The 14,487-nt window shown below is 58.5% G+C and overlaps 1 protein-coding gene across 15 annotated transcripts in view; it reads right to left on the bottom strand.

Moving 5' to 3' along the window:
- Positions 1-14,487, bottom strand: part of DTNB (dystrobrevin beta) — a 318,597-nt gene that overhangs the window by 25,461 nt on the left and 278,649 nt on the right. For 11 of the 15 annotated variants that reach the window (XM_075923222.1, XM_075923216.1, XM_075923210.1 and 8 more), the window contains 2 exons: positions 12,220-12,379; positions 6,347-6,436 (listed from right to left, as the gene is read on the bottom strand). In XM_075923222.1, coding sequence (XP_075779337.1) covers positions 6,347-6,436; positions 12,220-12,379 — 250 coding nt within the window. Of the gene's footprint in view, positions 1-6,346; positions 6,437-11,981; positions 12,081-12,219; positions 12,380-14,487 lie in introns of those variants that run through there. The other 4 variants (XR_012902417.1, XR_012902420.1, XM_075923213.1 and 1 more) reach the window with 3 other exon arrangements.

The raw sequence follows: 14,487 nt of genomic DNA, 5'->3' as shown, positions 1-14,487 counted from the left end.
TAAAAAGGGCTCTAGAGGTGATCCTGGCAATTACAGACCAGTAAGTCTAACGTCAGTACTGGGCAAATTAGTTGAAACTATAGTAAAGAATAAAATTGTCAGACACATGGATTAATATTTTGTTGGGGGAAAGTCAACATGGTTTCTATAAAGGGAAATCCTGCCTTACTAACCTATCAGAGTTTTTTGAGGGGGTTAACAAACGTGTGGACAAAGGGGGATCCAGTGGATGTAGTGTACTTAGAATTCCAGAAAGCCTGTGACAAGGTCATGGTTAAAAGACAGGAAAGAAAAGGTAGGAATAAATGGTCAGTTTTCAGATGGAGAGAGGTAACTAGTGGGGTTCTCTAAGGGTCTCTCCTGGGACCAATCCTGTGCATCTTCTTTATAAATGATCTGGAGAAAGGGGTAAGCAGGGAGGTGGCAAAGTTTGCAGACGACAACAAACTGCTCAAGATCGTTAAGACCAAACCCGACTGTGAAGAGCTTCACAAAGATCTCACCCAACTAAGTGATGGGGCAACAAAATGGCAAATGAAATGGAATGTTGACAAATGTGAAGTAATGCCCATTGGAAACAATCATCCCAACTACATGTACAATACGATGGCGGCTAAGTTAGCGACAGCTACTCGAGTGAGAGATCTTGGCGTCACTGCGGATAGTTCTCTGAAACCATCCACCCAGGCAAAAAGCAAATAGAATGTTAGGAATAATTAAAAAAGGGATAGAGACTAAGACAGAGTAGCTGACTGCCCCTGTGTAAAACCATGGGACGCCCACATCTGGAATACTGCGTACAGATGTGGTCGCCTCACCTCAAAAAAGAGATATTGGAAAAGGTTCTGAGAAGGGAAACAAAAATGACGAGGGTTTTGGCATGTGTCCCATATGAAGAGAGATTAAAAAACTGGGACTTTTCAGCATAGAAAAGAGGAGACTGAGGGGGGATAGGATAGAGGTCTATAAAATCATGACTGATGTGGAAAAATTGAATAAGGAAAAGTTATTTACTTGTTCCCATAATATAGGAACTGGGGGGGGGGGGGGTCACCAAATGAAATGAATACATAGCCAGGTTTAAAACAAACAAAAGGGAGTTTTTTTCACTCAGTGCACAGTCAACCTGCGGAACTCCTCGCCAGAGGATGCGGTGAAGGCTAGAACTTTAACAGGGTTCAAAAAAGAGCTAGATAGATTCATGGAGGTTAGGTCCATCAGTGGCTATTAGCCAGGCTGGGTAGGAATGGTGGCCTTAGCCTCTGTTTGTCTGGAGGTGGGTGACAGGGGAGGGATCACGTGAGGAGTCTCTGTTGTGATCCCTCCCTCTGGGGCACCTGCCATTGGCCACTGTGGCGGACAGGACCCTGGGCTGGACGGACCGTTGGTCTGTCCCTGTCTGGCCGCTCTTATGTATGTGGAAGAGGTCCTGGTCAGCCTTTGGAATTCCCTCCCCTGAGACATTTGCCTGGTGCCAATGCTGGCACTGTTATGGCACCAGGCCAAAGCCACCCTTTTTACCTGTGCATTGTTTGGGGGGGGGTGTGAAAGAGAGAGAGAGAGACCCTCCTCTTGGGGGGGGGAGAGAGAGAGAGAGAGATGGAGAGAGAGTGTGTCCCTCCTCTTGGGGGAGAGAGAGAGAGAGAGAGAGACGGAGAGAGTGTCCCTCCTCTTGGAGAGAGAGAGAGAGAGAGAGAGAGAGAGAGTGTGTCCCTCCTCTTGGGGTGAGAGAGAGAGAGAGAGAGAGAGATGGAGAGAGAGTGTGTCCCTCCTCTTGGGGGGGGGAGAGAGAGAGAGAGAGAGACGGAGAGAGAGTGTGTCCCTCCTCTTGGGGGGGAGAGAGAGAGAGAGAGAGAGAGAGAGAGTGTGTCCCTCCTCTTGGGGGAGAGAGAGAGAGAGAGAGAGAGAGAGAGAGATGGAGAGAGAGTGTGTCCCTCCTCTTGGAGTGAGAGAGAGAGAGAGAGAGAGAGATGGAGAGAGAGTGTGTCCCTGCTCTTGGGGTGAGAGAGAGAGAGCGAGAGAGAGAGAGAGAGAGTGTGTCCCTCCTCTTGGGGTGAGAGAGAGAGAGTCCCTCCTCTTGGAGTGAGAGAGAGAGCGAGAGAGAGAGAGAGCGAGAGAGCGAGAGAGAGAGTCCCTCCTCTTGGAGTGAGAGAGAGAGAGCGAGAGAGAGAGTCCCTCCTCTTGGAATGAGAGAGAGAGAGAGCGAGAGAGCGAGAGAGTCCCTCCTCTTGAGGTATTTAGAAGGCTTTATGTCCCGCTCCGGAGTCCTTCTCGACTCCAGAGCACTTGCTAGAACTCCGAAGTGGGGGTGGGGGAGCCGCCACAAACGGCACCTTGTGAGGAACCTCAGGAGCGGGACCTTCCCCGAGGGCTGTCCCTGGGGGCTCCACTCCCGGTGACCACGGAGCAGTGTCCCTCCGTGGCAAGGCAGGGCTGTGGAGTTAGCTCTGTGATCCGTGATGAGCCCACGTATCTCAAGACTGTGGCAGACGCTGTGTCCTGCTCCACCATGCAGTGCTGACTGAACGTTCCCGAGACCCCGCCGCTGCAAACCCCGCGGGAACGGAGGGCGTGCCCAGCTCTGAAACGCTCCCAATTCGGAGCAGAACGTCACGGTTGCTTTTGGAAAGTCTGCAGCGGAACATTGACTTGACACAGCGACAAAACTTCACCGTGCTGAAGACGACCCTGGTCCCTTTATTTTGCAATGGTTTACATTTGCCATGGTACTATGCTGTCTTGGCCTGACTGTACTTCCAGCTCCACACGCGGTGTGAGGTTGACTAGTTAGCTCACACCTGGTGTTCCTAACTCTAAGGTTCTATTGTATGGGCGTATGCCCAGGGGCTGCTTTCCACATGGCCGTGCCGAATAATAATTTTAAAGGGAGGCTACGATGTACAGAGCAAACTGGCAGAATGCCTTTGAACCCCTAGGGAGTGGTTGCTCACATGGGCAGCAGCAGACAATTGCAGGGTGAAATCCATTTGGAGAGAGTCTAGTTAGCAAGAGCGTCTCCTTCAGATCTTTCAGTAGTGGGGAGAAACAGCGCTGGTGCCTTCTTGGATGGTTTAGTCCATATGAGAGAAAAGCCTGCGCCCTTCTGACATCCGGAGCCTGGGCCAGGGCCAGGGCCAGGGCCGAGGGATGGTTTGGCTCGGGTGGAATGAAGCGACTTGAGAGAGAAATGTAGGATGTGGTCTTAGAATGCTCTTGTTCTTGAAAAGGCTGGGGGGGGGGGGGGCACGTGTCATAAGGTGCTTGTGTCCTACCGGCAAACAGGTTTGGGCCCTCGAAGGGGAGCTCCCTTGTCGATCCAGCCAGGTGGGGCCAAGAGGCCCCTTGCATTACTATGACGGGTGCAACGGATCTCACCGCTGGGTGTGCTGAGTCCAAGGATGCCTGGAGAGCGATTTATGCCATGGGACGGCTTCAGAGACAGCAGGCCCAAATTGCTCCTCATCTTCTGGTACAAAATCAATACGCCCAGGCAGGCTGAGGAGTGGGCGTGGTGGTGTTTCGCCATCAGAGCTGGTGATTACAGGCAACTGAAGAGCGGGAGGTTGTGGCCCCAGGTCTAAGGCCTGAGAGATTTCATTTCCCACACTTTCCTTGCACAGGCCTTAAAGCGGGGGCATGGAAGCGCTTCTGGGATCCGTGTGGCTCCCCCAAGCAGCGGGCATGCTGGGAATGTCCGTCCAAAGCAGGGATTGCTTTGGCAGGAGGAGCAGCATTCAAACCTGGGCCCTCGGCAGTCTCAGGTGGAGCTGTCCCAGAAAGGGGTCAACAGAACATCCCACAGAACGGTGGTTGGTTCTTTGCTCAACAGGATGGAAGAAGAGGGACAGAAGTTGGTTGTAGCTTGTTTTCCTGTCATCCACTGTGCAGCTAACCCTTAGTCTAGACCTGAGGGAAGCTGTGTAGAGGTACTGCTGGAACTGCACCTCAGAGCCAGAGTGCATGCATGGATGTGTGCGCGCACGCGCTTGTGTGAGTGTGCATGTGGAGCGTACAGTGTTCGTGTGGAGCGTACGGTGCTCGTTTCGCTGCCACTACTGGGTGAGATAGGCAGAATGTATGTGTGTGTGCGAGTGTGCATAAGTGTGCACGCTCGTGTGTAGTGCAGTGCTCGTTTCACCACCCCACCTGCGTGAGATGGGCAAAGTGTGTGCACGTGCATGTGTGTGCGTGTATGTGTACGTGCCTGCGTGTGTGTGCCTGTGTACTTGTGAGTGCGTGAGTGGAGCACACAGTGCTAGTTTCGCCACCACTGCCAGCGTGAGATGGGCAGAGTGTGCGTGTGTGTGTGCATGTGTGAGTGTGCGCACACGTGTGAGAGTATGTGTGTGTGTCCATGCGTGCGGAATGCATAATGCTCGTTTTGCCATCACTGCCAGTGTGCATTGGGTAGTGCGCGCACGTGGGAGCGTGTGCATGCGCATATGTGTGCGTGTATGTGTGCATACCTGTGCGCTTGTGTGCGTGTGTGCGCATGCGGAGCGCACAGTGCTTGTTTCGCTTCCACTGCCGCCGTGAGATGGGCAGAGTGCACGCATGTGAGAGTGTGTGCGTGCTGCCGGCGTGTACTAGGCAGTGCACTGTTCTCACGTCCATGCCTAGAGACGCAAGTTCCCTGAGGCCAGCTGGAGGGAGCGTAGGGCCGTTCACCTGCTGGGGGAAGTGAAGTGCTCTCTCTGTATTTCTGCCTTGCCATGGCCCACGCCCATGTACGTGTGCTGGTTCCCCCAGGCACCGCTCAGAAAGACCAGGCCTTGGACGGGACGTGGCGAAAAGGCGTAATACCTTTGCTACCAGGAGGGCCCAGGGGAGCCTGCGAGCACCGGAGCACGGTCCGTCGGGGAAGAGCAGCACAGGCAGGTGACTGGAAAGAAGCACTGCCCCCAGCGCCCTGGAGCACTGTCACTGGCTCCTGTGACAGACACCGACCACGGGGCGAGCTGCACGTCGGAGCAGCACACAGCTCCTGCCTCAGGCACGCAGCCCGTGGCCGTGCTGCTGGGCTCTGTCTGTGGCTCTGGCAGGAAAACAAGCTACAACCAACTAGAGGCACAGGGCACAGCCCCTGGCACGGGCAGCCGCAGGGACGTCCCTTGAAGGGCTGGAGCAGCACTAGGGGGCTGCTGGAATACACGGCACTTCACTAGTGCCACAGGCGTGCCCCAGCCGAGGGGCAGCTCTGGGTGAGTGAGCACACTGCTCAGAAGTAAAGCGTCCCCTGGCAGGGAGATCTGGGAGGGTGCACCTGCCCCACCCCGCGGCCTCCCTGGGCTGCTCTGGCGGGAGCCTGGCGATCCAAGGGAGCAGCTCGGCCGAAAGGGAGGAGGTGCTGCGGAAGCCCCGGCGGTGCAAGCAGGGACAGACTCTGGAGGATGCTGGGCGCTGCACTGACGGAGGCGCCAGAGCCCCTCGGCCGTGGGGACAGTGCATCAGGAACACATGGGACGTCGCACGGGGACTAGCTACTGTGCCGTGGGCACCCGTGTGTTTTGGATAAATGTCCTTACCCGGGGCGGGCATATTTTCCACCGACAGGGCTGTGAGCTGGGTCTGGATCCCCCTCTCCAGGTGGCAGCCCCCCCAACTAGCCACTGCCCACTGAAGAGAGCCAGTGTATTGACTCTGGCCACTAGGCCATGCTGCCCGGAGCCAGGGCTGCCATATGGAGTTTTGCCCCTCGGCCAAGCTATCCCAAAACAAGGGTGCTTGCAGATTTAGTCACGGGGCCGCCATTACCTCGCACTGTGCCAAGCAGGGGCGGGGCCACTCGTCCCGTAGGAAGAGCTGCAGGCAGACTCTGTCCTTACTCCTAAAAGCAGAAGGCCCTTTGCCAAATGGTGGCAAGGCAGCTTCTCACAGGCAGCGCGCTGAGAGCCTGGGGCGGGTCTCTCTCGGCAAGGCTGCACGTTGTTGTGGTGCAATATTCTGCTCCGAGGGCGCTCTCGCTGCTCTTACCAAAGGCACGTCTCGCGCTGCTGCTTAATCCCCGAGCTTCCCTTGAGCCAAACGGATATTTTAATTTTATACCCATGTCTGGAGCTCCCTAATGGGGATTCGTCTAAGTGCTCTCCAAATTGCTGTGATAAATACTACAGAGTCCTTAAGGACCAGTTTGAACTCACTCAAAACCACCTCTCCCTCCTAAGCGCACGTCTTTAAAGAGCTGCTCCTGTCAAAAATGACTGAACTCTGGCAAACTGAGCCTTAGATTTCCTTTCTGGATGGCACCGACGCTTCTCAGCTCAGTCCTACCCCTGGCTGTGGCACTCCTAGCGCGGCTCACTTGGAGTCTGGCGGTTACAGGTATGTCACAGATTAATTCTCTCACCCGAATGAAGCTCCTTCACCAAAGATGACATTGTATTTGTAATTGAATCCGCTGCTACCAGTAAATCGTTATGGAGGTTTCTCCTTGTACCTAGGAAAGTGAGAGAGGAAAAGAAAATGAAAACTGCTGGCAGATATTGGACTTGTTTCCCAAGCTGCGTACGACAGGCTGCTCGGTCGGATGTTCACGGCCAGGCACAGTGAGCGACTCCTTCCTCGCCCGGGAATGGAATAGCTGAACTCCCAACGCTCGCCTTCGCCTGCAGGGCGCCCGTGGTGGGAGAGCCCATTCAAACATTCTGGGCTAGGGACCATTTCTCAGCTGGCCTGGAGCGGCTAACGACTGTCTGCCCAGCCCTGCACTGTTACACTGTGCGCCAGGCCTGGCTCCGGGGGCACCGCTCAGAGGGCCAAGTCAGGGCGAATTGCTCAGAACCAGGCCGGCTTCCAGCCCAGGCCTGGGGCCTCACCACTAGGCACCAAACCAGCCACCCCGAGCACGGCTCTTTGCCAGCAAGAAGTCACCCAAGCAATCCCCTCGGCCCTTCAGCTTCTCCTGTGCCCCCCAGCCCCCCCTACACAGGGGAGAGGTTATAACCCATCCCCCACCTCCCCCAGACACCCCAGTGCCCCCTGTGCCCCCCAGCCCCACCTTACACAGGGGAGAGGTTATAACGCATCCCCCACCTCCCCCAGACACCCCAGTGCTCCCTGTGCTCACCAGCCCCCCTCATACAGGGGAGAGGTTATAACCCATCCCCCACCTCCCCTCCGACACCCCAGTGCTCCCTGTGCCCCCCCAGCCCCCTCACACAGGGGAGAGGTTATAACCCATCCCCCACCTCCCCTCCGACACCCCAGTGCTCCCTGTGCCCCACAGCCCCACCTTACACAGGGGAGAGGTTATAACCCATCCCCCACCTCCCCCAGACACCCCAGTGCTCCCTGTGCTCACCAGCCCCCCTCATACAGGGGAGAGGTTATAACCCATCCCCCACCTCCCCTCCGACACCCCAGTGCTCCCTGTGCCCCCCAGCCCCCCTTACACAGGGGAGAGGTTCTAACCCATCCCCCACCTCCCCTCCGACACCCCAGTGCTCCCTGTGCCCCCCCCAGCCCCCCTTACACAGGGGAGAGGTTCTAACCCATCCCCCCACCTCCTCTCAGACACCCCAGTGCTCCCTGTGCCCCCCAGCCCCCCTTACACAGGGGAGAGGTTATAACCCATCCCCCACCTCCCCTCACACACCCCAGTGCTCCCTGTGCCCCCCCAGTCCCCCCCACACAGGGGAGAGGTTGTAACCCATCCCCCCACCTCCTCTCAGACACCCCAGTGCTCCCTGTGCCCCCCCAGCCCCCCTTACACAGGGGAGAGGTTGTAACCCATCCCCCAGCTCCCCTCAGACACCCCAGTGCTCCCTGTGCCTCCCCAGCCCCCCTTACACAGGGGAGAGGTTGTAACCCATCCCCCACCTCCCCTCAGACACCCCAGAGCTCCCTGTGCCCCCCAGCCCCCCCTCACACAGGGGAGAGGTTGTAACCCATCCCCCACCTCCCCTCAGACACCCCAGTGCTCCCTGTGCCCCCCAGCCCCCCCTCACACAGGGGAGAGGTTGTAACCCATCCCCCACCTCCCCTCAGACACCCCAGTGCTCCCTGTGCCCCCCAGCCCCCCTCACACACGGGAGAGGTTATAACCCATCCCCCACCTCCCCTCAGACACCCTAGTGCTCCCTGTGCCCCCCCCAGCCCCCCCTCACACAGGGGAGAGGTTCTAACCCATCCCCCACCTCCCCTCAGACACCCCAGAGCTCCCTGTGCCCCCCTCAGCCCCCCTCACACAGGGGAGAGGTTCTAATCCACCCCCCGACTCCGGACAGGCTCTCCCAGTGCCAAAGGAGCAGCCCCAGTCCCAGGGCGATTTACCCCTCAGGTCTCACCCCAGGGCTCGCTGGGCCCGGCCTTTGGCATCTCCCATCTGGGGGTTGCTGGTGCAGGAGGAAGAGGCCGGGAGGGGGGTGTGAAGGGAACAAGCGACCCCCCCCCCCACAGCTGGGTGCCTGGTGCAGGCGTGTGGGGGGTGGACAAGCTGCTGTCTGACCCGTCTCTGGCGCTTGCCCTGGGCTGGGCCGTCAGCCCTTCCGGGCCCCGCTCAGAGCGGAGCTGCTCCTGGCGGGAGGGGCGGGAGCGCAGACGGTGCCGGAGGAGCCCCAGGGCCCCTTCCCCTGCCCGCGGGGCGGGAATCCCGTTGCTCTCGCTGGGCGGCGCCTCCCGAGACGGAGTTTGGCGCGAGAGCCGGGCCCCTGCCCATGTCCCTTTTAGGCAAACAGCCGTCACCGGTGTCACATGATTGGATTCTAAAGAGCATTGCTGCACCCTTGGGGAGGTGTTTGCCCCAAAGTGTATACAAAGGGGGCCATGTGCGATGTCACATGACAGCTTCTGCTCCACTGGCTCTGTAGGTGCTGGTCCTGACTCGCTGTCATGTCTGTGTGTGGGGTCAGAAACACGCACTCTGCAGGGAGGCTGGAAACTTCTCTGTGGCTGAGCAACGGGCAAGGAAAGCTCAGCCAGCGGCTATGGCAGTTAGCAAGGGGGCAACGAATCTCTAGGTGCCAGGACACACCTCAGGCGTGGGACTGATACCTAAGGGCTACCAGCAGGGACACAGGGACAGGCCACTGGCCAGGTGACCTGCTGCAGCAAAGGAGATGCCAGGAGGGATATAAGTGCCATGTGGCCCCTCCATCTAGGTCTTCTGCTCAGCTCCTGATCCCAGACGCAGCCTTGCAGGGAACAACGAGCCGGGAAGAACCGTGGACCCATCCTGACGTAGGATGTAACCAGAGACTTTTAAGCCAGCAGCTGTAACATCTCTGCTAGAGCCTGAATCGAGAACTGGGAGATTCGATGCATGTAACGTACTATCCTTTAACAGCCTCACTCTCAGGCTTTTCTTTCTTTCAGTAATAAGCCTTTAGATTCTAAAGGATTGGCTCGGCGTGGTCTTGTGGGTAAGATCCAGAGGGTAAATTGACCTGGGACCTGTGGCTGGTTTCCTGGGACTGGAAGAACCCGTCCGAGGTAGGTGAGATTGGGTTCTATAACCTCTCCCCGTGTGTTAGGCCCAGGGCTGATTGGGGCACAGGGAGAGCTGGGGTGTCTGAGGGGTTTTGCTCGTGAGGCGTCTGGCTGGCCGGATGGGCAGCTGAAGCGCTCTGTGGGACTGGTGTGTGGCCTGTTTGGGAAGGTCTCCAGTCTGGGGCTGTAAGCAGCCCCGAGTGTGAGCAATTTGCTCTGAGCGGACGCCCTCAGCTGTGCCCAGACCCGGCCTGATCCATCACACCAGGTCTGTGTGCTCTCAAGGAAATTCCTCAGCTGGGACTGCACTGTGAAGGGCCATGGTCAGTGAAGTGCTGCTGGTCGCTGGAGTAGCCCCCCTTGACAAGAGGGGAGCGACCCCTGCGGAGGTCTCCCAGAGGGGAGCATCTGAAATACCAGGACAGAGCCACTACCTCTAACCCCCCAATCTCACAGGCACATGAGTAGCCGAAAGAGAATCAGTGAAGCAGGAGTATTCAAGAGACCCTCACGTGGCCACTGTGCACAGCATGTGGGGACAACACAGTGATCCGCACGCTCACATCGAAATCCCATAGTGCCCCGTGAGGCTCCGTCGCACGGCCGGCAGACAGAGCCCAGCAGCACGGCCACGGGCTGCGTGCCTGAGGCAGAGCTGTGTGCTGCTCCGACGTGCAGCTCGCCCCGTGGTCGGTGTCTGTCACAGGAGCCAGTGACAGTGCTCCAGGGCGCTGGGGGCAGTGCTTCTTTCCAGTCACCTGCCTGTGCTGCTCTTCCCTGACGGACCGTGCTCCGGTGCTCGCAGGCTCCCCTGGGCCCTCCTGGTAGCAAAGGTATTACGCCTTTTCGCCACGTCCCGTCCAAGGCCTGGTCTTTCTGAGCGGTGCCTGGGGGAACCAGCACACGTACATGGGCGTGGGCCGTGGCAAGGCAGAAATACAGAGAGAGCACTTCACTTCCCCCAGCAGGTGAACGGCCCTACGCTCCCTCCAGCTGGCCTCAGGGAACTTGCGCCTTGGGAGTTTAACTCCAGAACAGCTCATGCTCACGCACTAGTGCCCTGAGGCACAGGACACCCTGGGTTCGCAGTGTGGAGAAGGCCACAAGAGCAGTGGAGGCCGCTGGCTGAAGCCATCATGGCCAGACCTTCTTGCCTGGGCGCCCTCTCCATCCCTGGCTTTCGTGGGGAGAAAGCAACGAGGGGGATTCTGGAACAGGACAAGCAGAAGAGGTAAAGAGGAGAACAAGCACGTAAGCAAACGGCAGCCAGGGTCTCGGCATTCCCTTGCTGCCCAGAAGCTCCACTTCAGGATGAGCAGATGGCACGGAAGACTCACTCCATTCCTCGTACTGTGGGAGTGAGATGGCTCCCCGCAGGGTGAATATCCTGCTGCCAAGTCTCCTGACGTCCCAGCCTCAGACCTGGGCTGCTTTCCTCCTTGCAACAGAGGAGAACGAAGCCTCTATTCCTCTTCAGCACTGAGAAAGAGGCGGTGGCTGGGACTCAGCTCAAGCAGCCGTCTGTGCCCTGGGTCTCTTCAACCTTTTGGACCTTTGTGGCACCAGGTGACTTATGGCCTGAAGACTTCCCTGGCACCACGAGGTCGGGCATCTCTCAAGCAGATGCCCATAGAGATTCCTCTAACCGGAGGAGCCTCCGCGTAGGCTCCCGCACCCGTAGGTCCTGGGAAGTAAAAGCACACATCAGCCACCGCCTCTCGGAATGACCTTTTCCCAGGCCTGAGCAATGATGTCACCCAGAGACTGGCATGCTGCCCTGGCAAACCACGCCCCACAGGAACCCACACGTCATCTAGGATCAGACACGCTGGGGACCCAAAGCCAGTACAGAGCGGGGCATGGACCTTACGCTGACTGTGGACCTGTGCAACTGGGCAGCACTAACTACACCTAATCACAATGCAGACTGCAACAGCAGCACACGATTCGAGGGTTCCCTTTCAGCAAACACGTGGAACCCTGGGCCACTTGAACACTGACAAAGTAGCTTGGGCTACGCTTTCGTGGGCAGAGCCCCCCTCTTACCCGCTGGCGCTGCCCGAAGGGGCGAGTCAGCCCAGCAGCCACTGGTTTCTGGGCGCCAGCGGGCACCCCACAGGCGGGACTGCACCCTGACCATGCTCCACGCAGAACAGCTGTGCTGGGGAGGGGTGTCACTATGGTACTTCCTATTCTGTTTGCTGCTTGGCTTTTTATTTCTCACCTTTTGGTTGGGTTTACTCTTCTCCCCTTGCCACGGGGCTTGGACACTTAGTCTCTACCGGTGTGTCTGCCTGTGGGCAGCTTTGCGCACTGGGTAAGGGCTACATTCAAATTTAGCCCTTCCTGATTGGTCATCCACATCTTCAACATTTTCTGACCCAGCAATCAGCTTACAGCGAGGCGACGGTTGCTGCGCGCTCAGGGCCAGAGTGCTGTTTATCTTTTCCCGGTGCTTTCCGTTCAGTTCCTCCCTGCACCCTCTGGCTCACATTCTGGTAAGTGGTCTCCCATTCTGGACTCAGCTCACAGCACTGAGACATGGCGTTTCTTACCTCATTTGTGGCAGCTGGGTAATGCTTAAGTGTCTAATTACTCGCATGCAGAACATGGCAGCTGAGAAACCTGGAGGCAAGGATTAGGCCACACACACCCTGCAGAGAAAAGGATCCTTCCAGCCCGCTGTGGAAGCATATCCGCACTGATCCACCCCCGAGCCCTGCATTCCCTTGGTGTCATGAGCAGTCCCTGCAATGCGCAGCAATAGCAGGGTTTGCCTGGCGCTACACTCACCTTGTGCAAAAGCTTCCTGCACCTCTCCCCCGACTCCTGCCAGGGAGTCCTGCGGCGTGTGGGTGGGGGTAGAGCCAGCGGAAGTGGCTCTGACAGGCATCGGCATTGGGTGACTGGCTCCGTGGGTCGGTGAGGAGCGCGGGGAGCCGGCTGCTTGAGCCTGCAAGGAGAAACATGACACTGAGTATGCAGACCGGTAACTTACGCATCCGGGATCAACGTTTGTAAACAGTTCCGAACGCAGCTCAGGCACCTCATGCAAACATGCCCTGGGCACGCAGATGTACCAACGGGAGCCCTCACGAGCCTCCGACTGGACGAGGCCCAGATCCAAGCTCCCCAAAGCCGCCCCATCCCTGGAGTGCACCAGGCCAGGAGGATGCTGATAAAGTGGACAAGGTGCAGGAGAGCCAAAGGGAGGATGAAAAGTCCAGTGGTTTGCTCGGACAGTGACCGGTGCCAGATGCTTCAAAGGCAAGTGCAAGAAACCGCGTGGTGGCAATTATCAACCAGCCTGCCTGCAGGTGCAGGGTCTCCCGACCGCCACGGCCGGCCGAGCAGGAGGACTTACGTGAGACGCTCTCGTCTGCCACAGAGCTGGTAAATGGCACCCAGAACTCTTCAGACAGATTTGGAGACAGCTAGCGTCACGCGTGGGAAACGCAGGCGCCTCCCCACAGAGCCCAGCCTCCGTGGTGGGCCACATGCCTGTGACCTTAAAGCCCAGGTGCACGGTAGAAATGCCAAAGAAGGCAGGGAAGAGCCGTCACACTGCCCTCGCCGGAGCTACCCCTCCCCGCACAGCTCCTGGTGCGGCTGGGACCACTGGCAGCAGGAGAGCGTCCGGTCGTGTGGAACCAGCCCTGCAGGCCTGGGCGGCTGGCGAAGGGAAGGGCTTTCACCAGGCCTGGCGGAAAGGGGAAGCGGCAGCGTCCCTGGGAACGGAGTCCCAGGCCAAAGTGCAACGGTGTTTCCTCTTGGGCTCCCTGGGTCAGCCCAATCCAGAGTCTGGGCACTCCAGGACTAGCACTTGGGGTGCCCTCTTCAGGCCAGCCTCTGCCCCACAAATGAGCATTTGTATGGCTCCAAGGCAGGCCCAGGCAGTGTCTGTCACAGCCCCCTGCCTGGCTCTCTGCAAACTCCCATTTAACCAGCTCGCCGCGTACCTGCGCATGTAACCAGGGTGGGGGGGGCCGCCTGGGCTGGAGCGTCCCTGCCCACGGCGCAGGGGGCCCAGCCGGGCCACTGGTTAACCTGGTTAACCAGTCACATTTTCACTCTGCCCAGTCACGGCTGTTCTCTCGGCAGTCCCACGGAGACCCGCACGGTCGTGATGCCTGGCAGCCGTGTCCGGTCCCACACGTGGCTCCTGCTGCTCTGCCAGAGTCCAGCTGAGCACCCTCCCCTCTCTGGCCGGGTGTGCGAGGACGAGGAAGCTGGGGAATGAGGGTTACAGCAGCGAGGGGGCTGATGGACATCCTACTCCCTGCCATTCAGATGCAAGACACATCACTGCACAGGGACCCAATCCCTCTCCATCCTCCCCCAGCGCCACAGCCTCTCTGCAACATTCCCAGCTCCTTGCTGGCCCCCGGGGTCAGATCGTGGGCCCAACACCCAGCGCACGGCAAAGGAAGCCCCTCTCAAACTACGGCATGCCCCGACTAGGGATGTGGGACAGATTTGTAAATGATCAGCCAAGCAGCCTGGGCTTATCCGTTGATCCAAATGACTGCACACAACCTCCCCTCTGTATAGAGGCAGCAAAGGGGAGGGGAGGCGGGGGGCCAGTGCCAGTAAGCAGCTGGTTCCCACAGAGCTGCCTGGCCCTCCCTGAGGCATCATTGCGGGAGGCAGATGGGCATCAGTCTCGGGGCGGGGGGGGTAGTGCACCCTCCCCCCACACTTAAAATCCACTGCCCCCCCAGGCACTGGCTCCACGGAGCCCCTTCCCCCCTCCCCTGTGCTGGTGCCTCTGACAGAGAGGCAGCAAGGCGGAGGGCGAGGAGGGCAGGCGGAAGCTGGTACATGCAAGACGCTGGCTTTCAAGCATGGGGGGAGAGCAGGGGAGATGCCAGCACAGCCTCTGTCTGTGGGGCCCCCCCCGGACAGGGGCTGCTGCCACCCCACACGGCTGCTCTGTATCAGAGGCAGCAGTGCGGGGCGGCTGGCAGGAGTCAGTCTGCACGGGGAGCCAATTTTTAAACTGCCTCCCCCTCATGGACCGGCTCCACCTGCATAGAGAGGCAGCAGCGAGGGGTGGCAGGA

Source organism: Pelodiscus sinensis, chromosome 3 (genome assembly GCF_049634645.1).
Source record: "Pelodiscus sinensis isolate JC-2024 chromosome 3, ASM4963464v1, whole genome shotgun sequence".
Taxonomy (NCBI): domain Eukaryota; kingdom Metazoa; phylum Chordata; order Testudines; family Trionychidae; genus Pelodiscus; species Pelodiscus sinensis.
The sequence above is the reverse complement of the archived record's forward strand: the minus strand, read 5'-3'. Positions and strand labels throughout refer to the sequence as shown.